A 27,345-nucleotide genomic window follows, 5' to 3' on the forward strand; every position below is an offset into this window, starting at 1 on the left:
GAGTGCCGTGTAGTTACGGTGCACGCACTACGTAACTACATAGCACTCCTAGCGGTGGATGCCAGAACTTATGCTAACCACAGCATTGCTGCCGGTCTATATTTAAATCTATCCGTCTATGGTTTTACCAGTGCATCAATGAAAGTATAATACTACTTAAACACATATGATTTGTTTTAATATCTGAAAAATAACACCAACAACAATACATAACACACATTTCAATAAGTGTTATAGATAAGAATTGCGTGTGTTGTGCCATTGCTCATTGAGCCCTAGTCAAAGTGTACTTTGTAATAGTACTCTATCAAGATGTTATTTCCGAGTCCTTCAAAACAAAGGAGGGAAGACTTGTATTTTTTACACAAATGAAGAGTTGTCTGACGAAATTATTTTAAATAGTTAAATTTGTATTACGATTGAAGATCCTCCAGTAAAATCTATAAAATGATTCACTTTCTGAAGTCTGAAGGTATTTACAAAAGGATTCGCAGAAAATATTTGCTATGCAAAGTAATAAATCATATTACATTCTACATTCTTGAAAATGTCTTATAAATTCAAATTATCCTTCTCGTTGACTTAGAAATGATATATTGACAGATGGTTTACAGTTGGTTGTTAATTTAATCTGCTAACATTAAACTGAATTATTTATTTATAATTAATTTTAAAGGCAAGTTGGTGGCTTTTGCTGATGATACTGCATTATCCTATGAGGCAAATTCCATTCAAGACCTCAAGGATCAAATGCAACATGACATGACATTAATATGCTTAGATATTGGTTTTCAAATAATCTTATGGTTATGAGCCCAAAAACAAAGTATATTATTTTTAATATGACTAAACCATTGTCCTTTTGTACCGGCCTAAAATATCATGAAGTAACTTGCTCCCTTGCCCAAAATCATTGCACATGTCCAAATCTAGAGCAAGTGGATAGTATAAAATATCTAGGTATATGGCTTGACAGCAAACTTAGCTGGAAAGAGCACCTAAATTACTTAAAAGCAAAATTAGTCAAGTACATACGAATATTTTATATCCTTAGGTCCGTTTGCTATACTCAACTGATGAGAACAATTTATTTCGCATTTATCAACTCTAAAATAGATTATGGAATAGAAATATGAGGTGGAACATATTTTACCAGCCTAAAACCAATCATTACTTTACAAAAATCTTTCATCAGGATAATGCTAAATAAAACCAAAACTGAACCTTCATCCCCACTTTTCAAAATTATTGAAATATTACCTATCAGGAATCTATATGTTTACAAAGTTCTGAAAATATATTTCAATAGATGTGGTACAGATAGAACAAGTCCAAGACATACTAGACTAAGAAGTAAAAACAACGTCCATGTACCTAAACCTAGACTAACAATATTAAAAAAATTCTTCTTATATTTGGCTCCCACATTTTATAACCTTCTTCCCGAGCCCATCAAAGCAAGTGAAAACGTCAATGTATTCTGCAAATTAACACGAAACTACTTGCTCGAAATAGATAGCATAAACACATTTTTTACCTCATTGGTCTAACAATACATCATAGTTATTTTTAATAATCTTACACTTATTAAGTCAGGGATGCTCGATATGTCCAAATAAGCTGTATGTTCAGGACACTCCAAAATAGTACTGTAATCACGAAGATTGACAGTATAGGGTCAGTTTTCAAATAGATAGGTAGATAAGGTTTTGTTGTGATAGGTTGCTGTGTTAAAGCTATTGTTTGAAGCCTAGTTTTATATATTGTTTTAAATTTGTAATAAAAATACTGTGGTAATGGTGACGGGCTGGACTTTCCAACCACGAGTTGCTCCAACCACCAAAAATGTTTGTTTCCCGCACAGGTTCTGTAACCTCAGGGCTTTATTGTTCGTTATTTAATAAAATAATTAGTTGGATTATTGTGAATAATCAATGTTGTGAAGATTATTGTGTTTTTAGTTTATATCGAATAAATACAATAACATGAATAGCTATATGTAATACTTATGTACAACCTTAGTGTATAAATATGTATTGTATTGTACCTGTTGTATTTGAAAAGAACAATAAAGAATTTTTCAATTCATTCAAATTCATAGTTGTATCTTTGTAAGCATTGTTCTGTACAGCTTGGGTGGCAAGACAAGCCACATTATCTGTCCCAGAGTGCAGCTTAGAGCAGGTAAACTTTGTGTACCGCCTCTGTACCTCTATACCTCTGTACCTCTATACCTCTATACCTCTGTACCTCTATACCTCTATACCTCTATACATCTATATCTCTATACCTCTGTACATCTATACCTCTATACCTTTATACCTCTATACCTCTATACCTCTGTACCTCTGTACCTCTATACCTCTATACCTCTGTACCTCTATACCTCTATACCTCTGTACCTCTGTACCTCTGTACCTCTATACCTCTATACCTCTGTACCTCTATACCTCTGTACCTCTATACCTCTATACCTCTGTACCTCTATACCTCTATACCTCTATACCTCTATACCTCTATACCTCTGTACCTCTATACCTCTGTACCTCTGTACCTCTGTACCTCTATACCTCTATACCTCTATACCTCTGTACCTCTATACCTCTATACCTCTGTACCTCTATACCTCTATACCTCTGTACCTCTATACCTCTGTACCTCTGTACCTCTATACCTCTATACCTCTGTACCTCTATACCTCTATACCTCTATACCTCTATGACTCTATACCTCTATACCTCTGTACCTCTATACCTCTATACCTCTATACCTCTGTACCTCTATACCTCTGTACCTCTGTACCTCTATACCTCTGTACCTCTGTACCTCTATACCTCTTTACCTCTATACCTCTATACCTCTATACCTCTGTACCTCTATACCTCTGTACCTCTATACCTCTATACCTCTGTACCTCTATACCTCTGTACCTCTGTACCTCTGTACCTCTGTACCTCTATACCTCTATAACTCTGTACCTCTATACCTCTATACCTCTGTACCTCTATACCTCTGTACCTCTGTACCTCTATACCTCTGTACCTCTGTACCTCTATACCCCTGTACCTCTATACCTCTATACCTCTGTACCTCTATACCTCTGTACCTCTATACCTCTTTACCTCTGTACCTCTGTACCTCTGTACCTCTATACCTCTATACCTCTGTACCTCTATACCTCTATACCTCTGTACCTCTATACCTCTGTACCTCTATACCTCTATATCTCTATACCTCTGTACCTCTATACCTCTGTACCTCTGTACCTCTGTACCTCTATACCTCTATACCTCTATACCTCTGTACCTCTATACCTCTATACCTCTGTTATAAGTTATATATCGGGTTATAAGTGAGTTTAATAAGGATTTCATCCAACACCTATATTGCTTCTTGTTACACTAGCATAAAGGAGGGGGTCTAGGATATGTATTTGGTGTTGCTTTTATTTTGGTTATATATGAAAATATTGATAAGAAAATCATAAAAATTCCATGTAAAAGAGTTAAAACATTCCGGTTATAAGCCAAAATCAAATAGTGCGAACACTAGAATCTAGATCTTATGTGTTCGACCACGTTAAAAACACCCTAGAGGGTTTTAAGTATTGTGGAAGCCTTACTTGTCTTGCTATTGTATGTTCAATGATAACAATGTATATTGTATATGAGCAAATGGATTCTTTATTAACTACATCCAAATATGATAAATATCTATTACAAATAAACATTAGCAGCACATCATCCCTTGTTCCTGGGTTGAAGATCATTTGGTGATAGTGAGTTAATGTTGTTTAATGGTTTATTGCAGACAATTTTAATCAAAATGGTACACAATTTTACACAATTGCTATTTTAATCAAAATACAATACACAACGTTTCGAGATCTGAAATCTGATCCCGTTCTCGTTATTTTAGTCAATTTAAACTTTGGTTAGCTAAAAAAAACTATCTAACCATAAACAATAACTCGTCACCTAGTTATATAACCAAAAAGTAAAGCACAAATAATTAAGCTAGCCCTAAAATAATATAAACAAAATTTCGTTGACACTAGAGATCAGTGTCATCGGGCATTAATTAACTAGGCACGAAAAATAGCTTCAAAATTTACAATAGGATGAGAAGTGTAATTTTGTTGGTTAGTCTATTGTTCCAGTCCATGAAAACTACGTGGTGACCCAAATAATGTATTATAGAGAATTGTGTATTCAATAATTTTCAACTATTCAATCCATGCTACACTTAAACCTTTTATAAGTTGTTTGTGCGAAACACTAAAAAAATACGTTCTCTGTGGTGAGAAGAATCATAATTTAACAATTCTCCTGCAATCCGTAAATTCGTAAATATGTAGGAGAAACTATGAATACCAAAAACATATCAGAGTCCAACAAAATATGATGAATCTGAAGTTTTTCCATGCACATGAAAAACAAATTTTCGTGCATAGTAATTGGCATTGTAACAAAACTAAATTTAAAATGTCCGTCCCGAATACGTTGTATTCTATAGGTTGTTGAGAAACTTAATCTTGTGTCAAAAGGCAAAGTTGAGTTAGAAGGTTCAACCCGACATTATATTTGACAACCATTGTTAACTCAAATGTTCTGAGTTCATGTTCCCTACTTACTTTAGAACTTACCTCTTACTTGGTAACCGAACCATTGTTTAAAGCTTTGCACAATGGCCCTGTTCTGCTTTCAGCTCTGTTGAATACAAATGGTTAGTAATAAAATTAAACTAACGTTGAATTTTTCATGTATTAAAAAATATTGAAAATATATAATACCATGTTAGCAAAATCAAATCCATGTTTGTTTATCAAATCTGTATTATACTGTAGTAATAGGCATATATTTCATCACTAGTGCGTAAAGCGACTCTTTTCATACCGAGCTTAAGTTTTACGATTTAAATGAGGTTTAATGAAGTAATGATTTAAATGCAGTTTTACGAGGTAAAAAAATGAGCGAGGGTTGAATAGAAACTTTTTGCCAACGTGATTACGAATTTATGTTTCGTCATATTGCAGCATTATTTTACAAAAGTTAGAAAACGAAAATATCATGTAAAGATAACCTCTCGGACTTCAAACCTGTTTTAAACTTAGCCAATGAAATTAAGCAGCTGTTTAGTAAGTGATTAAATCCTTTCTTCTATTAGGATTGCGTTATAGTCCAAGCAAACTAAAAAACTGACATAGGGAGCGTTAAAAAAATTGCAAGAAAACGTGTTATGGTTTTATTTTGTAGTGTTGAGTCTGCAGAGTGACATACTAAAAGTTGCCAAAAATCGGTCCACAGAAAACCACCTAAAATCACGATTAAAAATAGCGGCTTTTCCCAACATTGGACGAATTTAAAAAATATATACCACATGCATTTTTTATTCAAAATGTTTTGAGATATTGACTTGGGACGACCACCTATGTTTTTTGGGTGGTTAGTAGTTCATTTCGATAGGGAACTCATTTTTGGCCGCCATCTTTGATCCGCCATATTGGATGTAGATCAAAAAATAAATGTAATGATAACGTTGTGACAAATCATTATAAGCTAGATTTTCACGATGATTTCAATGCCGAAATCCGTTTTTAAACATCTGTTTGCATTTTTAAAGATATATTCAAACGAAAAGTCTCCCCCATACATTTCTTATGGACGTTACGTACTTTCGTATATTTTAAAAAGAATTGTTCTTATATCTCCAGATCTTATCAACGCTTGCAGTTCAGACCAACCTTTAAATATTCTGTGATGTCAGGGCTTTCATTTGAGCTATTGATCATTCAAATCAAACGAGTAAGTGACGAGCTACAATCCCCAAAACAATATTAAATTTAACTTTTTCAAAATCTTTTTTTATTAAAAGATCTTTACCTCGAGTTGTTTATACGTCACCAAGCTCTTTCTGATTTTGAATTACTTAGTAAATGTTTGGCTTTAATTGTTTTAATCACTATATAAAATCTGACAAATCTAAAGTGAGTCGTGAACCTTCATTTACAATAAATTATTTTTGTTATAAATTTGTCTTTGGTTTAAGACATATGTACCCAATTATAAATAACAATCAATAAGTAATCTTTATCTAAAATAAAAGGCAATACTTTGACAAATTATTTAAGACCATAAAGAGTTTTGGGAGTTATTTATAATTGGGGATATTTAACTAAAGACAAATTAAAAAATAAAAATAATTGTATGTTAATTGAAGTCACACGGCTCATTTTAAAATTTTCAGATTTTATTAAATGATTATTAAAATTAAAGCCAAACATTAAATGAGTAATTTGCGACCGCAAAGAACGTTGTGACGTATTAACAACTCAAGATATAAATCTTTTGATAAAAAGATATTTCAAAAAAATTAAATTTAATATGGTTTTGGGGATCGTAGCCTGTCTCTATATAACTCCTTCGATTTGAATGATCAATATCCCAAATGATAGCCATTACATCACATAATATTTAAAGGTTAGACTCAACTGCAAGCTTTTATAAGTACTGGAGATATAAGAAAAAATCTTTTAAAAATGTACGACAGTACGTAACGTCCATAAGAAATGTATGGGGGAGACTTTTTTTAATGTATCTTCAAAACGTAAACAGATCTTTAAAAACGGATTTCGGCATTGAAATCAGCATGAAAATCTAGCTTATGATTATATAATTATTAACGATGTGTCACAACGTTATCATTACATTTAATTTTTTTATTTACATCCAATATGGCGGATCCAAGATGGTGGCCAAAAATGACTCCCCTATCGAAATGAACTATTAACCACCCAATAAACATTGGTGGTCGTACGAATTCAATATCTAAAAAAAATTGAATAAAAAATGCATGTGGTATATTTTTTCCAAATTTGTCCAATGTTTGAAAAAGCCACCATTTTAATCGTGATTTTAGGTGGTTTCCTGTGGACCAATTTCGGCATTTTTTAGTATGTCACTCTGCAGACTCAACACTACAAAATTAAACCATAAAACGTTTCCTTGAAATTTTTTAAGGTCACGTCCTATATTTCTCTGACTATTAGTGTACATTATACTATCGATATGTCAAACTATTGACAAGAAAGCAACAAAGAGCTTTAACCCATTAAATCAATCAATAATTAATTACGATTCATACGATTGCTTATAATGGAGGTTTATAACAGCAGACTTCACTCCCTAGGAACTAAAAAGAATTTTTAATCCTTAGGGAGTAAAACAGCTGCCTTAGATCCACAATGGATTCGTTAAAAACGTATATTTTTGTTGCAGTATGAAGTAATTATAATTTACCATCTTCGTACGACCGTTCTGGAATTAGCATTTTTGTTCAAACCTCTGCTGAAGCAAACCCAAGCAGAGGTGTTTATTAAAGATTATCGTTTATTCAAGAAGTTGTTGATGTGCAGACAGTAGTCAAAAACTAGGTAAATTTGGTAAATCGTTTAATAATAACTTGGATATTAACCTAAACAAAATAAAAAAAGATCAAAACCATCATTTACTTAGTTAGTTAACATTTAAATATAATATGATATTATATACAGTTGCAATTTAGCATTGTAATTTGGAATTCTCATGTCATCGTATATAAATTGGACATAACTGTGACAAATGTTCATAAAAGCTTCGTTATTTTGAATAGTTTAAGCCCCACTCAAAGGTCGCATTTAATAGAGTGATCAAAAAATGTGGGGACATGATTTACATAGTGATTCCAAGTAAAAATAAGGAGAAAATCAAAAATAATTTTTTTCCCCAAAAATCACCTTGTTTACCAGATATCCGCCATTTTGTATTTATTCAACAAACATTTTTATCTTTGAAGATTTCAACCGATCTTTATGAAACTTTTTATGTATGTTAAAGTAGAAGAGACCCAAGCTAGAAAAACAGTTATCTTGAATTTTTAAAACTTAAATTACTAAATTATGGCTGATTTAATTAAAAGATTTCAAGAACACGCTTACGTAGCATTTTCAATTCCCTATCAAACGATAACAAGTTCAAAAAGATCGAATGAAAACTACCTGAAATATCACAATTTACAGAAGTAAAATGAGGCAAACATGACTAATTTAGCCTTTTCTACCCCATTTTACAACTAAAAGTTGAGATATTCAAGTTATTCTTTATTCTTTTCTTCAAAACAAAAGAAAAGAACATGGTAGCTTTTTTTAGGGTTTTGGTGTTATTTGATAGGAAATTATAAATGCTAAATAAAAGTGTTCTTGACATTTAAAAAATAAGCCATATTTTAGCAATTTAAGTTGGAAAAATTAATATGGCCGCCATTTTGCAATTTTAAGTTGAATCGAGATAACTGTTTTTCTAACATGGGTCTATTCTACCTTACTTAACAAAAATACCAAATTTCATAAAGATTGGTGAAACACATTCAGACATAATAATGTTTATGTAAAAAATACAAAATTGCGGATATCTGGTAAACGAAGTGATTTTGGAAAAACAATTTTCATGATTTTCTCTTTATTTTTACCCAAGGAGTTTATGTAAATGATGTAATTGTGTATTATTACACTACGTAAATTATGTTCCCACCTTTTTGAACACCCTGTATACAAATACTATGATAAAATATATTATTACACTATGTCATAATAGATCAAATATAAATACACGTAAAATATGAAGACCTATAGCTTGTAGTCCGATATTTCACTTTTGTAGCAACGATTTAGTTTACCTTACTCTTAATAAAATGAATTATTGGCTTCAGATTTTTATAAAATAACACAAATAAAGTATTGTTTTTTTGGGTATAGGTTTTTGGAGTTTGTCCACAAGCAATTCAAAAAATACCTACATGTACCAAACTACCAACAACAACGTCTGTTATATCTTATATAGAATTGCCAAAGATGTCAGTAGATCAGTAAACATTAGCACATGTGAGGCTCGCCTCCACAGCAAACATTTTACCGTTCTTAACAAACCTACAGTCCATTTAACTTCTTCTCATGATTTCCCTGCTATTGAATTTTTAATCAAGTTCTTTGGAATTTTTTTATTTGTTTAATATTGATTACGCAAGCTCGAATTTCATAAAATTTACGTAGTCTGTCAACTGATAGTTAGGCGCATAAATTTAGGGATTTGTATGCGTATAGTTTGTTAGATGAACATATTATCATTTGTTCAAATCCCTTGATAGTGAGCAGACTATTATTAGAAACTAAAAACTATTTGTTGTATTAACTATTAACTAGAAAATATTTGTATATAGTTAACTACAGGAGACGCTGTTATTATAGTAGTTATACAGTAGTTTGAATTACCCCTTATAACTGTAAAATGTCTGTTCAGTATTGCAGTAGTCTTACAGTTATAACATCTTTTAAAGAAGAAAAGCGTATTAATTGCTTGGTTTTAACTAAGATTGGATATATTTTATTTATTTCAAAATGTTTGCAAACTAACTGTTTGGTTCCAGTTTAATCATCCTCGTAATTAAATATAAGTATTCCGTAGGATTTTAAAATTTGTTTTATCACCATTAGTAGTTAGTTGTAGCAAACAAAATGAGACTCATATCAAGGACTTTTGGAATCAATGGAACTTTTTAATGTGGGCTTTGGCTAGTTAACGTAAGAATAATACTAATCTTCTTACCGGTGCTTGTTTTTCATTTTTCACAAGGAGCTAAATATTTGACATGTTCCAAGAAAACTTGTTTACTTATGAGTTAAAATTGTATTAATTTGAATTATAATAATTGATTTAGTCAATACATTACGTATCAACAGGAAGTATTACTACCAATAAAAGATTTCCATAAACAATAAAATGTCTTTGCACCTGTTCATATAAAGGGACCCAAGCGATATTATAGTAGAATATGTGTTCGAAAGGACACTTATCGAGTGGCAATAAAACCCAAGCGTGCTTTTTATGTTCCTTGCACGTTGAGCAACTACATTACATTCTTTAAGTCTTGGATCTGGATGATTTGTTGTTTTAGGCTTACAGTTTTTTTATCTATAGCCATTACATGTTACTATATAATATCTGGTGTACTTTTTACAACCATTATACAGCTAAAGATGCATTTATTCGTACAATACATAGTATATTTTTGTATATTACCTTAATCTGAGAAGCAATAAAATACCATGCAATAAAATGCATCATTGCTTGTCTTAGTTAAAAATAGCTTTTACTCGCCAAAATACTGTCTTAGAATAGTTTTTTCTGCTCTTTTGCGAATTAGTTTAAAATAGTATGAATATTTCACAAACAGTTGTGTATCCAACAACTGTCAATCTCAAAATCCAATTGTCACTTTTTGTCAAACGAAGAGATTTTGTGAAATGAGAAGATTTATTCTTGGTAAATTTACAAAAAATGTAGAACATACAGATTTTATGAGTATCATTGTGTAAGGGGATGAGTTAAGGGGGGCTCAGTAGGGCCATTTACCGCAATGTTAAATTATACATGGTTCTTGCACACTTTTCTGACTACCTATAACAGATATCACTTCCAAATTTTCACAGTTTGTTACCAACATAGTATTGTACAGTTTAACAAGAGGAAATAATTTTTGAAAATATTACTTTGAAAGAGGGAAATTGTAGCTTAAGTGATCCTAGAACTATTGCTAACATGTTCAACAAATAATTTACTAATGTTGATCAGGATGTCAGTGGCAACCAATGTGAGAGCAAGATTGAAAATCAAAGTCTTATTGAAAATGAGCAATGTATTAAAAGAGGTTTTGATTTTAAATTTATTGATGCGGGGGAGGTGGAAAAAGTAATTAACTCTTTAAAAAACAAACATTCTGTTGGACACGATGATGTCCCTATTAAAGTTATAAAGCATGTTAAAAAATGTCTGAGCCATATTTTAAGTCATTTAATAAATTCGTCTTTTGTATCAGGAATTTTTCCAAATCAATTAAAAAAATCTAGAATAATTCCATTTTATAAGAAAGATGACCTAGAAACTGTGTCAAATTACCGTCCTATTTCTCATACCAGTAATATCAAAAATTTATGAAAAAATTGTTAACAGTCAGTTATTAAATTATTTAGAAGAATTAAAACTATTAAACAATACTCAGCATGGATTTAGGCCTGGAAAATCTGTAATTACAGCAGCAGTGTCATTCATAGAATCTATAATTGAATCGGTTGATAAAGGGGAGTTCACAATTGGAATTTTCATGGACCTAACTAAGGCATTTGATAGTGTCAACCACACCCAACTGATAGATAAATTACTCATTTTAGGGGTTACAAAAAATCAATAAAATGGTTTCAGTCATACCTAAATAATCGTTGTCAGTTTGTAGAAATCACACATAATCATGATAACAGAATTACTACATTTTCTTCTGAAACTTAAAGGATTAAATGTGGGGTACCCCAGGGGTCAATCCTTGGCCCCCTGTTGTTTTTATGTTATATAAATGATGCTGGTGGTGCACTCTCATGTTTGCCTCAGAACAATCTTTGTTTTTATGCAGATGATACAAATCTCAAAGTATCGGCTGAGTCAGTGCAACAAGTTGAAATTTTAAGTTTTGTTGAATTGGCAAACATTGGAAACTTTCTAGAGCAAAACAAATTGAAGCTTAATCCCAAAAAAACTATTTTGTTTTACTTTTAAAACAAATCAAAACAAAAAGTTAATTAAACCAAATATCATGTATAATGCAGAAGAAATTGAACATAAACACAGTACACAGTTTCTAGGTCTTATTGTGGACCAAAATTTAAACTGGGATGAACATGTTGATAAACTCCTTTCAAAATTATGTTCAGGACTATATTCACTTTTTAGAATGTCTTATTTTTGTAACCAACTGTTGTCCCTTTGTTGGCAGAAGTTAGGTTGTGCAAACATCAAGTAAAATATGTATATATCAATTTAAATCCATTTTTAACCATATTTATTATAATTCTAAATCTGCTTGCTTACTCGAAAAATATGGGTCCAACCTTCATCAGACCCAATAGGCGAATGACCATAAATAAGTCTGATGATGATTGGAGTGTCCAATAGAAATCGATCACCACTTACCATCTTTTTTATATTAACCGTCTTGTGAGTAACAGTAAAAGCGTAAATATATGGTTTGAGTGTTATAAGACGTTTCTTTAAATTACTTTCCATATTAATTATAATTCTAAATCTGCTAGCTCACCCGCAAAGTAAATAAATAAAATAGACGCTAACGCTGACGATAACGCTGACGATAACGCTGACGCTAACGCTGACGCTGACGCTAACGCTTACGCTAACGCTGTCACTAACGCTCGCACTAAAGCTGACACTGACGCTGAAGCTGACGCCTACTCTGAAGCTAACGCTTACGCTGACTGATGATGACAACATCGACGAAGACAATAACAATAACAATAATAATAGTAATTTTGACAGTCCAAATATCATCAGACTTATTTATGGTCATTCGCCTATTGGGTCTGATGAAGGTTGGATCCATATTTTGCGAGTTAGCAAGCAGATTTAGAATTATAATAAATATTGTTACAAATGGATTTAACTTGATACATACATATTTCACTTTATGTTTGCACAACCTAACTTCTGCCAACTAAGGGACAACAGGCCATGGTAGCTAAACTTAAACACATATACGACACAAGGGCGCGCCACTTCGTCGAAAAATTTAACCGATTTTGGAGACTGAACCCACATAAGGCCGATTTCTTGGAGACTGTTGATTTCTTCTGCTGATAATCTAGATGAATATTAAATGTTTCAGGGTTTCAGAACTGGTAGTTAAGAAAATTACTATTATTATTGTTATTGTTATTATCGTCGACGATGTCATCATCGTCAGTCAGCGTAAGTGTTAGCGTCATCGTTAGCGTCATCGTTAGCGTCGGCGTTAGCGTCAGCGTTAGCGTCAGCGTTAGCGTCAGCGTTAGCGTCAGCGTTAGCGTCAGCGTTAGCGTCAGCGTTAGCGTCAGCGTTAGCGTCAGCGTTAATGTTGGCGTTAGCGTCGGCGTAAGCGACGGCGTTAGCGCCAGCTTTAGCGTCAGCGTTAGCGTCAGTTGAGGAATCACGCTTTCGTTAGTTGTGGATAACCTCCATCGACTTGTTGACGGATGCGGTTAGCCCCAGTTGAGAATCTTAATTTATTTGATTCATTTATTTTGCGAGTGAACAAGAAGATTTAGAATTATAATAAATATATAAAGTAAATCAAAGAGACGTTTTATAACACTTAAAACATATATTTACGCTTATACTGATAATCACAAGACAGTATATATACAAAAAAGATGGTAAGTGGTGATCGATTTTGATTATGACTCCATCGTCGTTGTCATCATCGTCAGCCAGCAAGTGTTAGCGTCATCGTAAGCGTCATCGTTAGCGTCAGCGTAAGCGTCGGCGTAAGCGTCGGCGTAAGCGTCGGCGTAAGCGTCGGCGTAAGCGTCGGCGTAAGCGTCGGCGTAAGCGTCGGCGTAAGCGTCGGCGTAAGCGTCGGCGTAAGCGTCGGCGTAAGCGTCGGCGTAAGCGTCGGCGTAAGCGTCGGCGTAAGCGTCGGCGTAAGCGTCGGCGTAAGTGTCGGCGTAAGCGTCGGCGTAAGCGTCGGCGTAAGCGTCGGCGTAAGGTTCGGCGTTAGCGTCGGCGTAAGCGTCGGCGTTAGAGTCGGCGTTAACGTCAGCGTTAGCGTCGGCGTTAGTGTCGGTGTTAGCGTCGGTGTTAGCGTCGGCGTTAGCGTCGGCGTTAGCGTCAGTGTTAGCGTCAGCGTTAGCGTCAGCGTGTGCGTCAGTGTTAGCGTCAGCGTGTGCGTCAGTGTTAGCGTCAGCGTTAGCGTCAGCGTTAGCGTCAGCGTGTGCGTCAGCGATAGCGTTAGCGTTAGCGTCAGAGTTAGCGTCATCGTTAGCGTCACCGTTAGCCTTAGTTGAGGAATCACGCTTGACGTTTGTTGGGGATAACCTCCATCGACTTGTTGACGGATGCAGTTAGCCCCAGTTGGAATCTTAATTTATTTTATTCATTTATTTTGCGAGTGAGCAAGCAGATTTAGAATTATAATTAATATGGAAAGTAAATCAAAGAGACGTTTTATAACGCTTAAAACATATATTTACGCTTATACTGTTAATCACAAGACGGTAAATATAAAAAAAGATGGTAAGTGGTGATCGATTTCTATTGGACACTCCAATCATCATCAGACTTATTTATGGTCATTCGCCTATTGGGTCTGATGAAGGTTGGACCCATATTTTGCGAGTAAGCAAGCAGATTTAGAATTATAATAAATATTGTTACAAGTGGATTTAACTTGATACATACATATTTCACTTTATGTTTGCACAACCTAACTTCTGCCAATTAAGGGACAACAGGCCATGGTAGCTAAACTTGAACACATATACAACACAAGGGCGCGCCAATTCGTCGAAAAATTTAACCGATTTTGGAGACAAAACCCACATAAGGCCGATTTCTTGGAGACTGTTGATTTCTTCTGCTGATAATCTAGATGAATTTTAAATGTTTCAGGGTTTCAGAACTGGTAGGTAAGAGAATTATTGGGATTGGCGTCTGCAGTAGTGCTGTATTAGCGGTCCTATCGCCAACAGCTGTCGGGCAGATGTTACAAAGTTAATTAGTTTAAAGGGCATTCGGAGGAAATGACGTAAAAATCCGGAAATGGCGTTGGATTTGAGGTGACGTCACGATGGATGATCATATGATGTCCAAGGTCATTTGTTTGTGTTTTTAAAAAAGGAAGCTAGCCTACAGTTGTAGTGTAGGATAGCTTCCTTGTTCTGTTTATTGTTTATTTGTAATAAACATGAGGAATGACAATAACTTACATACTATTACAAATAATAAGGAAAACATGTGCGAACGTACGTATCTAGAGTGAGCGTCTGCTAAAGTGTAAAACGAATGAGTTTATTGGTGGCCTTTATAAAGGCCGTTTTGTGTAGCTCGGCGACGCTTGTGTATTTGGATGTTTACTTCTTCAACTCCTCTATTGTATTATGGAGCTCTTTCCATCTTGCCATGTCTGCATTGTGCTCGGCCCATTCGATGTTGTCTCGAGGCTGAGCGCACCAAACACGATCAAATTTGCGGCGAATCTCTTTCTCCTCCTCTAGCAGTTGAAGTAGTTTTTTTTCCTTTCGTTTTCGCTCTTGCTCTTCTGCTTCGATGCATGCTTGGTGTAGGTCAGAGTCTTCAATATCGCTTGTCCACTGTCGTTGTTGTTGTTGTAGGTTGGCCATCTTGTGCAAAGTAAAGGAGAAAGGTTGAGTTGACTGGTGAAGAGCTGGATGCGAAATGACTGTTGCGTGTAAAGAAGTGCAGGTCCCTGACGAAGTGGGCGGAGCTAAAGCAGTAGGGGTGGGGGAAAGTAGTAGAGGTGGGGGAGAGCATCATGAGGGTATCATTCCATCCGTTTTAAAAGTATTTTGATTCTACGTCCCTTGTCTTGTGAGTGATGTTTCCGTTTTTCTTGATACGTTTTACAATTACATTGACAATAGGAGAACGATTCACATTTTTTACAAGCCATTCCATCTACTTGACATTCAGGTGTTTTGAAACACTTTAGATTACAACAATAGTATTTTAAATCGTATTCCGATTTGGGATCAAAAGATGAATTTGAATTACACTGTGACATGTTGCTCGACTGAATTCTAAAACAAGAATGAAAAGCAATGTGTTGTGAGCTGCTATTTATAGTGCAAGAGTCAGCAGCTCTCATGCATCTGCCACAAGTTAGTCTACATTTTTCCATAGTAGGTTAACCATTTGTGTTAGATCGTGTATGTAATTTTGATGCTTGTCTTGATATGTTTTACACCTACATTTGCAATAGCCAACAGACTCACATTTTTTACAAGCTTTTCCATCAACTTTACTTTCAGGCTTTCTAAAACATTTTAAATTACAACAATAGTTATCCAAATCGTATTTGGATTTGTAAACAAAAGGTAAATTATATTTACGCTGTGACATGATGCTCGGTGAATTGTTGAAACAAGACTGAGAGCAACTGCGTGTAAGACCTGTTATTTATAGTAAAAAAGTTCAAGGTCATTTGTTTGAATTTTAAAAAAAGAAACAACATATCAGCATATAGAATTAATTATATGCTGATATGTTGTTTCCTCTTTTAATTTATTTATTAATTTATTTATTTTTTTAATGACATAAACATTTTACAAACATATGTACATAGGCGGTTATTTACAGAAAAAAACTTAAAACTAACATTGATGGGTGATGTGTAGAGATAGTTCAGTGGAATTGTTTCCGCAAACTCCGTGTGATACCAAATATAGGGATCCTGGTTGAATACCTCGCAGGTCTTCGTTTTGTAGCTGCTGCACAAATCGTCTTGGAAGATAAACTTGAAATTTTGGTTCATCGCCTGGTGAAAACGGTGCCTCGCTCAGTGATGCTAAAATTGCGTCTCCATGTGAAGTTTCTGTCTTCTTCAGCTCGTGAACGATGTAGTGTTTGTGTTCCTTCAATTCGTGACATTTCTTAGTACTTAGAATGCTGGATTTGGACTGGGTGTTGAACTGATCCACCAAAGACTGGAGAAACTGTTGTGAAGCCATTTTCTTGATTAGGACTACCCTGTGAGATGTTGCCTCTGCGATGTCTGGAGTAATACTGATGAGGATCCTGAGACTGTCCACTGTATTTATAGCACACGTTCCCCCCCTCCACTGCTATTTCCTTCGTAATACTTCCACTGTTGCTGTTTGAATTTATTTTTGTCCCAATAGTGAAGAACTAGAAAATTAGCTAATCGGTATGCGTTTTGTAGTGCACATTGTGTTACTGTGCGATAAGAGTGATCTGTTAAAGTACAAATAGGTCCATAATTAATTTGATGATCCTTGTCCATTCTTATGTCGAAAACATCGTGATATGTGTATTGTTGTATCCATTGTCTTTTTTCCGATCCTCTTGTATAAATATGGGAAAACTTGTTAGAAAAATGATACATGATATTGTTCAAGTGCTTATAGCTTATCAATCCTTCGTTCCACTGAATATGGTGAAAATGTTTGGTTATCCATTTGTTTGTTCTTCTTGCTTTGTCATTCAATTGGTTTACTGAAAATGGAGCTTCAAATATAAACGGGTATACGACATGTGTAATCAAATCTAAAATCACTAATTCTTTTATCACAAATTCATCTTTGTTATCACGAAATGCTTGAAATTCTATTACACAGGGTTTTATATCCATAATGTTTAACCCTATCTACACACCACCATGTATAGTGTTCAACTGAATTCACACCGCGCCTTGGTCACTCTTTTATACTGTTTTTCTTTAATTACACTTCTTGGGTTGCTGGTTCTTCTTGGTTTATAGTTTCATATTCTTCAACAGCTTCTATCGCTTCTTCAACAATTGATTCGAAGTTCCTTAACTGTCTCCACATACCAACTTCATGAGGCAATCTATTAAAAATAGATGTATCCACGTGTCCGTATAATATGGTGCTTTCCGGTTGTTTTTCCAGTGTATCAATTAAATACTCCTTGATGATTGAACTTGAGAATACAAGTTGTTTCATATATCTAGGGATAGGAGACGTTGCATGCATTAAAATGTAGAATTCTTCACGTGAGAGTAAAATTTTACTTTCATGTTGAGTTAAATCTCTAAATCGTACTTGTAGTGTTCCACGATTCTTTACTATGTCAATTTCATTGTCAGAATCCAAAAGTCGAATATTAGTTTTCCTTCCGCAAACATTAGTATTTAAGTAACATTCAATTAGATTTAAATGTTTTAGAAAAGATTCCCATGCCGTTTCAGAAAATAAAACCATTTTTGTACCATGCTGCAAGATTACTGTGGGTGTATATTCCGATGATTTCATTAGTCCAGCTGTTACACTTTTACCCAAACATAGTGAGATAGGATAGTAAATGCGTAGGAAAACTTCTTTCAAAATATTAATTGGTATTGTATCTTCATCTTTCCGCTTCCTCTTAGTGCCATTTTTTTTAGTTTTTTCTTCTTTTTCTTCCTTGTCTTCTTTGTCTTCTTGTTTTCGAAACTTTAAAAATTCTTCTATTTCATTTACGATTTCTTCATGGTTTTCTTCTTCCAATAATGCTGCTTCCTCTGCATCCTTTTGTACGACTGATGGAGAACTCATTTTACTCATGATGTAGTGTAGGATGTTACCCATTCAACGAACGAGCAAAGACTGATTGGTGGTGTGCGAAGCTCCTCCTTTTATAGCCGACTGGTGGTTGTGGTGAAACTCATTTACAACACTGTTTTGACTAATCCCGTCAATGGTGTGTACGTTACAATTTTATCATGCAAAATTAAACAGTATGCAGATGTTGCATCAGGAACGTTCTCTTCAAACTCCATTTCTATTTTTATATCCACACTTGATGACTTTACAGATTCGTTTTGTTTTGAACAATCTATTACAATTATTGGAGCTTTTGATTTGTACTGCTCGGGAGACAGTATCGGGGTGTTTGTTTTCCCGTAGTATGAACTTTGGAATCTAGCGTACATATCATACAAAACGGTGTACCTCTTCTTAGTGAAAGAAATATTAAAGTTGTCGTAAGGGAAAAATTGTGAATTAAGAAACACTTTACAATTTGTTAGTTTGCAATGATCGAAATGACTGGCATTAGCTAGTATATTATTCCTTTTTTTTGTTTGTAGTGCAAATATTACATATCTTGCTTTTTCCAAATGAGTAGATGTTTTTACAGTCCATGTGTGTCTTTGTGTTTTAGGTAAAACTGGATATTCATGAAATTCCCAACTTCTGAATGGTATTACAATATCTCTATCTGATTTCAGTTGTCTCAACAGTGTTATTCTATGTTCATCATTTAATCGCACATGTGGTACTCTCCAAACGATTTTGTCCAAAGTTAAATTCCAGTCTAAATTTGCATCAGTGGTTCCAGCTGCTGCACAAATAGTATCCTTATCATTTGATGATCTTAATAATACTAATTCCTGTTTCACATTTATTATTACTCTTCTGTAATCTTCAGCAAAGCCTAGAAATAATTTCAATGGTATGTAGAAATCAAAGTTCCCTGCAGAATCAGGGGTGATTGTGTCTTCATCGGGTGCAACCCATCCTCCAATTCTTAACAAATTCTTCTCGTTTTGTGTCAAAGATGCTAATCCTTTTAATGTGCTTGTTAAACCTACTTTCTTTGTAGAATCCACAGTTACTCCCGATATTTCATATCTAATTTCATCAAATAAAAATGCCATTGGATTATTGATAAAAGGAACGGTGGTTCCAACTGTTCCATCTTTTTTTGTTACTCTTCCTTCAATATATAGATAACTTTCACACGGAAGAGTGTAAATATCCTGTTGTTGTATAGGAATTCTAATTTCATCATTATTATTCAATTTTGACGAAGCGTAGGGGTTGTGCGTGTGATACTCCTTTTCCCATAAAGTCTCGTCGAATGTCGGTCCTTGTGCTATATCCAGTATTTCCATTTTCAATGAGTTTTAATCCAATATCCTGTAAAAACCGAATGTTTTCAGTAGTTAATCCTTTTGCAGATGATGAGCTAGTTAGGTGTTTACCCGACAACTCTCTCTTCTTGAATGACAATCCCATGGTTTAGGTGGATGCTTTTATGTGAATCCTGATCGTAATACGTTCTTCTCTGAAGTCTATGAGGTTTCCGTCTTGATCTAGTATGTTCAACACGATGTCTGAAACAACACTGGTGTTTAAGGGAAGGTACACCAAGTTTTGTGGCTTTTCTACAATCTTAAAACCTGGGGCGACTGTCGGATAGAATGTGTGCAATATATGACTATTCTCTCCATCTCTGTATGATCCTTGTATAATGTTACATGTAATGTCTATCGTATTAACTTTCAGTATTGTTACAGTTTTATCACCAGAATAGGTCTTTTTAGGTTCTAGTATTGGAGTTGTTTCAGAAAATCCCAATAATCCTCCAATTGAATGTTTTTGAGTAAAATCAATATAATAGGAAGAAGTTATTTCAGCTTTCATGGTATTGTTATTTCCTCTTATTGTTATATATTCTTTTTCTGATTCCTTTTGAACAAGTTCGTTAAGTTCTTCGTTTTTCATTTGTTTTTGTATAAATTCGTTAATATGGTCTATTTCGTAAGATCCTGTCGGTAAACTAATTTCTTTCATTGGTGTTAATTCTCCTAAATTATTTTTGCTTTTGTAATAGTGTAATTTGTTATTGACTCCTTCAGAAATATTTGGAATAGAATTGTATGTTGTTAAATCCAATAATGCAGCTTCCCATAATCTTCCTTTTTGCAATCGTAGAGCTGGAAATAGAATACTGCGCAGAGTTGATGAAGTGCCGGTCAATGAGACCGTATAGGAAGACATCTTAAAGTTGACTAACGCTTCTAGCTAAAAAATCTAAACATAAGTGTCCGCAAATTGTTGTATCGTCAGGTTGTTCTCTGTTATAGTTGTAAAATACTTCTTTTGCTGTGCGAAAGTAACGTTGAAGCTCTTTAGGTGGTGGCATATTACCGTAACTATCGAAATAATAAATAATTTGATCAAGTTTTTTATAACATATCCAATGAGTGCCAGGACCTTCACTGTTTTCTAAATTAACTATTCCAGTCTCATTTTTCCATATTTTACCGGGCAATGCATCTTTCATAAACACTCCTCTAAAAAATGGTATTTTCATACAAGAAGCGTATATAATTAATTCTTTATTTGTCAACTCTTTGTTTGGAATTAGTATTTGTTTTTTCTTGTTTAATACACACGGTATGGTCTTAAGTATAATCCTCCTCCTTTTTTTATCATTGACCATATTGTTGGTTTCTTGTTTTTTTTATTTTGATTATTCCTTCTTTTCCTTTTAATACTACCTCCTTGCTTTTTAACCGTTCGTTTTAGGCCTTTCCTCCTCTTTCCTCCTCCAAACGTAGTTTTTGTCTTCATTGCTGCTGTTACTGCCAAAGCTGCTGCTTTTTCACCAAAACTTGCGTCACTAGATTTTACTCTTTGCCAAGCCTTTTCAGCAAGCGCTCTATCCGCTATGGATCTATTTTTTGTATCTGCAAACTTTGAATATGCTATATCGTGCTGTTTGCAAGCTTGATCTAGTTTATTTATTCCAGAATCTCCTCTTTCCAGACGTTTTTTCAATTTTGTTCCAGGTCCACAGTATTGATATCCTCCAGGCAAATGCAGTTCTACTGGTAGTAAATCTATTGTTTTGTTAACAATTGCTCCAATTGGTTTAGATAATAGAGAAACTGCTGATGATGTCAATCCTCTTCCTCTCTTCAAGCTCTCTATATCACGACTGATGTTCTTAACCTTTGACATCTCTATTTATAGGGGAATGTACCCACATCGGCTTCACTCCTCAAGTGTTTGACAATGAATGTTTCATTTACGAATTGATTTCTTATTATGTACCTTTATCAATCCATATTATATTTTTTGTATTTTCATCTTCTTTGTTATATTTTGAATATGTTGTATCATTACATGTGTGTACTTCTTCATTTTGTTCATCTTTTATTAACACTTGCTTTTTTATATTATCTTTCATCTAATCCAAAGTCACCGCTTCGTGAGGTAAAACTGCATTGTAAACATTTTTCTAATGGTGAAATCTTTCTACAGGTTTAGTTCTAAGCATCTTTGTTTTGCTAGACATAAAATATTGCTTCATAATGACCCTATCAATCCATTGATCTCTATTATCTGGATGCACTTTGTTATGTCCTGGATGTGCTGGTATCATATTGTGAAAATCAAACATTACAGTACCCAAAAGTCTTGCAAGATAGTTTACATTGACAGCATTATCCATTTGTTGCGGATCTTCAAGATTTGTAATTCTTTTATTATTACATGTGTATATTTCTTCATTTTGTTCATCTTTTATTATACACTGGCTTTTTATATGATCTTTCATCTGATCCAAAGTTACCGCTTCGTGAGGTAAAACTGCATTATGAACATTTGCTAATGGTAAGTTTTTACAATCAAAAGTGGTAGTCTTTATATTATTATGTTTATATTCATCGGTTATTACAGGAACTTGTTTAAAAACTACCACATCTTCAGGATTTACTCCACCTTTTACATTAGTTATCTTTTTGTTCTCAGCATGCCAATTTCCATTCTTTTGTAACATGATTTGACTTACAGTGGCAGCATCTGTTGGTTTTAACCCTTCTTTAACCTTATGTAATATTTTACCTTTGCAATCAATTTGTTCATTATCGTGAATAATACAATTATCTTTAACATATTTGAGGTTAACTGCATCCGAATCTTCTTTAGGGTATCCTATATCATTTATAACAAAGTTATAAAAAGAGAATCTATCTTCTTTTCTTTCAGGGATTATAGAATGTAAATATCCTTTATTGACTGAATCTTGACTATCGACAGGATCAGCTAAGTTTGTAACTCTTCTGTTTTTAACATCGTAAACTTCATTATTAACTTGTAAAGTATTTGACAGTTTTGAAAGTAAATAATCTTTGGTGACGGAATCGGAGTTTTCTATTGGTTCACCAACATTTGTTATTCTATGAGACTTAGCATTATAAGAGTCGTTTTGAAGTTGTAGGTTCAACAATTTTTCACTTTTTAAAGTTTTCAAATTTATTGCATCATTATCATCTTCTGGATCTTTTACAAACTTCAATCGTTTGCTGCTTATGTTATAATCTCCTTCAGCTGTTAATGGTAAACTATATCTTTTACCATTGGATTTTGGTTTTTCTCCAAAATTGGAATACCTTCCAAACTTGTCCACGCTCATGATTCAACTGAGTTCCCTCGATTCTTGTCCTCCTTTTATATGCGATGATTAAGCAATAATCCTTCGATTTCGTAGTTCATCGATTAAAGCTACCCATTCATTGTCCAATCCGGTATGACCGGCTTCCATGGCTTCATGTAATAATCTCATTCGATCAACCAGCTTATTGACATCATTATAATATATTATGTTGGTATTGTATAGACTTTTTAATAATCCTTTCCCTGAAGATGTAGGTTCGTTGGTTCTTGGTCTTTTGTGTAACACATTTAATTCAACTGTAGATATAGCTCTTCTTTTTAGTTGAGATTTTTTCACTTGTGTTGGAAAAAGATCAGCTATTACACTTGTGTATTTTATTGATCGATTTCGATAAATGGGCAAATCTTTGGAATACTGCTTTTTATGTGCATTTGTATCATTTAGTATATTTTTAAACACTAATAGGTCTTTTTTGGTATATTTACCAGGTTTGTTTTTAAATATAAGTTCAAACAGTCCTGTTGTACCTTTATATTTTTGGTTACTATTAAGGATGTTATCGTTTTCATCTATATCCAAATTACTGTCTCCAATCATAATACCATTGTCTTCTAGTCTAGCTCCATAAATGTGATATCTTCGATTAGCCTGTGTTGAATGTAACATGTTTAATAAATATTTTCTGCCCAAATTCCCTTTGAATGCTATGTTTGTGCTTAATGTACTTAAATTTGTAGGATTAGTAGATCCTTCTTCTTGACCTGCGGAAAATCCTTCCTTTTCTCTTGAATCTTCAGTTTCTTCTGTTTCTTCTGTTTCTTCACTTTCTTCGCTTTCACCACTTTCTTCAGTTGATTGAAATTGTTTGTATTGTTCATAATCTCTTGATTCTTTTTCATACTTAGAAATCGGTAGAATAGCATCTCCTTCGAAAGGTTTTTCAATATTCTTAACTAATCTGTTTAAAGGATCAGTAACGGGTTTAAACGTTGATTCTATAAACTTTTCTCTTTCGCTTATACCTAACTTCAGAGCTCTGTTTTTATGTCTAATAGAATCACTAAGTGATTTTATTTCTTTTAAGAGCTTTTCTTGACTTGCCATGTTTACAGTAAGAAGTGTTGATTTGAAATAGTGATATTTAGTGAAGCAGAACGTATTTATCAAACCCTATTCTATATCGTCCGTCTTTTATGGCTTGTTCTTTCATAATCACCAAAAATCCATACTTTTCTGCCCATGCTGTTCCACAAATTTGTTTAAACTTATCAAATGACATATCAGCATTTACATGATCGTTATATACGTGTTTCAGGTTGGTTTCATCTTGTTTGAACAAAATTATAACATTTGCATTATCTCTGATAAGTTGCTTTGGAATTTTACTGTATGTTTGTCCTATATATATGCTGTCGATATTATTATGTCTTCCCATGGCGAAATAGTTCCTAATAGTATCATGATTTTCACATGAAACGTCATCAAATAGAAATACTGAATATGGTTTAGCTTGGTTTGGTTGCAAAACTTTATCACTGGCGTTAAATTTATAAAAGTTAACACCTGACACCTGCGATATGATTTTCTCCAACAATTGATACTTTGGCTGATGTAGTGACTTCGAAAATATGTATAAGTTATTAAATCTCAATCCTTTAGGATTTGTAATCAAATTAAATACGACATTAGTTTTTCCACAGTTCGAAGGACCACTTATAATACATCTGACTGTGTTTGGAAGTAAACTACCATGTTTGCCAGTGTTGATTGTGTCGTTATCAACAGTGTAATCATCAATATTACTAATGTTGAATTGATCTTTATGATGAACAATCTCCATCTTATTCGAAATCCAATGGTACAATGAGCTGTTCCCGTTAAATTAGGTCTTTTATAGGTATCCAAGAATCTTCTGTTTTGTTAAAACCTAGCCATCGTACTTTAACTTGGTCTTTTTTCCTTCGTAACACTTTTTCAACAAGATATACATCACCTACTGTAGATTTTAATAGTTCATGTCCGTAGAACGCACCTTGTAACAAATTGCCTTTATTATCCTTTAATATGTATGTTTCTGGTATAGTTGGTTGCACTTTGTATATGGTAAATACTTCATTTGTCCAATTAGGTAGATATTTTTTAGTAAATATAGTTTTATACTTACTTATTCGAACTTTATCATTTACATTGAATTTTCTAGGCTTCTTTATTTCAACCTTAGGTTTTGTATTGTGCTTTATTCTTTTTAATACAAGTTTAGCATTTTTACTGTTTACTTCATTTGGTGTCATCCCAATAGTTCTGTGAAACCTGTTGTTGTAATCACTTATTAACTTTGGTAAAATATCAATCCATAAGTAGGATCCTCTGTTTGAAAACATTTTATACATCGCTCCTTTTAACGTTCTATTAAATCTTTCAATTATAGCCGCTTTTTTTCAGATTTGGTTGAGTAGTGGTTAATGTTGTATTTTTCCATTAACTCTGAAAAACTTTTATTGAAGTATTCTTTGCCATCATCAGTTTGTAAATGTTTCATTTTGTTTTTATCTCTCTTTATAGCGATTTCCATGGCTTGTGTTACGCTTTTACCAGTTTTATCCTTTAATGGTAATGCATCTGCAACTTTGGTAAAACAGTTAATCACTGTAAGTATATAATGATGTCCTTTATTTATTTTACTATATGGCCGCATTTCAATCAAATCTGCTTGATACAAATCATTTATTCCTTTTACAGTTGTATTTCTTCTTGGAAAGTTTACTCTTGCAGGTTTGTGTAGCTCATTTACAATGTTTTCTTTAAAAGCCATTATGTTGTTTTCACTGTCAATGTTGGCAAAGTAATGATTTTCATTTTTTCTTGCATCTCCTTATATAGGTCAAGGTCATTCAAACCTTGTGTAAAAAAGGGGGAACACAGAGGACAATGCTGTGTTCCCCCAATTTTACGGAAAGGAAAAAGGATAAGTGGTGTAGGACGATGAAAAGGTAATTAGTCGATAGGGTTAAGGGAATAGTGACCAAATGGAAGTGTGTGGATCCGGTCTGGTAGGATGTGTCGTTTGTCATCGTTGCAGGAGAGCGCCTTCTTAACTTCTGTCACGCTGTACAGTTGATGGTTATAACTCCTGATTGTGTTGAAGTGTGCAGTTATAACTTTATCTTCATACAACACTTGCTTGTAGTCTTCAAAAAGTACATTTTTCTTCAAATACAAATTCTTTACACCTTTTGCCTTTTTTATAACGTTGTCATCATGTAGTTTCACAGCATACAATTTTGATATAAGTGCTACGATTTCTTCAAGTAACACTCCGTTAGCCTCATCTTTAAATTTCCCTAATACTTTCTTGTTTCTGTCTTGATCGTAGTTCGGATGATCTTTAGGATAGTCAGAAAAATCAAATTCATCTTTATATACAAATGTGCGAAGATCTTTATACATATCTTGAGTAATTATCTTGTAAATAAATGCATCTGTATCCATGTAAGTTATAACTATGTTCTCTCTTCCATAATGTGCAACCATCTTGTTGTAGTGAAAATCATACATGTGCGTTTTCGATATATCTAATATTGACATTCCTATATACATAGGTCGATCCATTTTTATACTGGTTTTCTTCATTGATACGGCAACAAGGTTGTCATTAATGATTACTGATGATCCAAAGTTAGGTTTCTGTACAAGTTTCTCCAATTTCCTAGCATCTGTTACAAGTTTTACATTTTTGTGTTTTCTTTTATTTTCCAGAGTTTTACCGAATATCGCATTGTTCATTAATTTAAAAAAGTCCTTCTGGAAGGCTGACGTTGCTGCTGCTCTTCTTGTAGTGTTGGAATCGATGTAGGGTTTCAGCCAGCAAGATTGAGAAAATTCCAAAACTCTGTGTACTTTGGTTAGACGAAGTCCTAATTCAAGTGCTTGTTGTACAGTCCAAAAGTGCGCTACATATCTTTGCTTGTTATTTAAATTCATCATTAATTTGGGATGTTTTCCAGTTGGTGAAATTTCTGTTTTTGGTAAAAGAGGAAGATCGTAGTGAAGGTCGTGTAGATGTTCTGGGTATTCGAAATCGCAGTCTAATATATATCCTGTGTCACCATGTTTTGGAATTTGAACTATATCTCCAATTGACTCTGGGTCGATCCATTTAAAGTTATCGTATGGAAGGGGGTTGGACATTGCCCATCCATACAAATTGTTTGCATCAAAATACCCAAGATAAACTGATGGCTCTTGCTGGTTGTAGTTTGGCAGATCTTTATTGTTGGCTTTTACATGTCTTACAACGCTTTGAGTCAATCCTCCTCTGACACCGGACTCAACCATCAGCACCATATCAATATCTGTTAAAAGTTGAAGTTTGCAATTGGTTTCTTTTAACATCGCCTGCCAAGCTAATCCTGGAGAGGTGTAAGAATGAAGAGGGTCTAATCCGTATGCTCCCAAACAGGTGTTTCTGAATTCCTCCATCACATCACAAAGCAGAGTTACATCGAGTTTAACATAAAAATCTGAATAATCCCCTAATGTTTCCATATCA

General features: G+C 33.8%; 2 protein-coding genes across 2 annotated transcripts; one reads left to right on the forward strand and one right to left on the reverse strand.

Moving 5' to 3' along the window:
- Positions 1 to 1,309: 1,309 nt before the first annotated feature.
- LOC128998729 (deleted in azoospermia protein 2-like) lies at positions 1,310 to 12,356 on the forward strand. The gene is made up of 3 exons (XM_054425053.1): positions 1,310 to 1,314; positions 2,132 to 3,270; positions 12,202 to 12,356. Exons 1-3 carry the CDS (start codon positions 1,310 to 1,312, stop codon positions 12,354 to 12,356), a joined length of 1,299 nt encoding a protein of 432 aa, XP_054281028.1.
- Positions 12,357 to 13,306: 950 nt separating this feature from the next.
- Positions 13,307 to 18,172, reverse strand: LOC128998736 (serine-aspartate repeat-containing protein I-like). The gene is made up of 3 exons (XM_054425066.1): positions 18,089 to 18,172; positions 16,307 to 16,501; positions 13,307 to 13,906 (listed from the first exon to the last, which is right to left on the reverse strand). The coding sequence occupies exons 1-3, from the start codon at positions 18,170 to 18,172 to the stop codon at positions 13,307 to 13,309; spliced, it is 879 nt and encodes a 292-aa protein (XP_054281041.1).
- Positions 18,173 to 27,345: the final 9,173 nt, after the last annotated feature.

The sequence above is a fragment of the Macrosteles quadrilineatus genome, unplaced genomic scaffold (assembly GCF_028750875.1).
Source record: "Macrosteles quadrilineatus isolate MER2022 unplaced genomic scaffold, UCM_ALF_1.0 Scaffold_1__1_contigs__length_201487025, whole genome shotgun sequence".
In the NCBI taxonomy this organism is placed as follows: Eukaryota; Metazoa; Arthropoda; class Insecta; order Hemiptera; family Cicadellidae; genus Macrosteles; species Macrosteles quadrilineatus.

Bases quoted from the DNA above. Each gene is read 5' to 3' on its own strand.
- LOC128998729 (XM_054425053.1), top strand. The intron at 3,271-12,201 runs GTACCTCTATAC...TAAATAAAATAG, and splicing joins CTCTGTACCTCTGTACCTCT to ACGCTAACGCTGACGATAAC.
- LOC128998736 (XM_054425066.1), bottom strand. From the start codon at position 18,172: ATGAGTAAAATGAGTTCTCCATCAGTCGTACAAAAGGATGCAGAGGAA. The intron at 16,502-18,088 runs GTAAATGAAATA...CACGAATTGAAG, and splicing joins AAGAAAACCATGAAGAAATC to GAACACAAACACTACATCGT. The intron at 13,907-16,306 runs GTATCACACGGA...TCCTCAACTAAG, and splicing joins AACCAGGATCCCTATATTTG to GCTAACGGTGACGCTAACGA.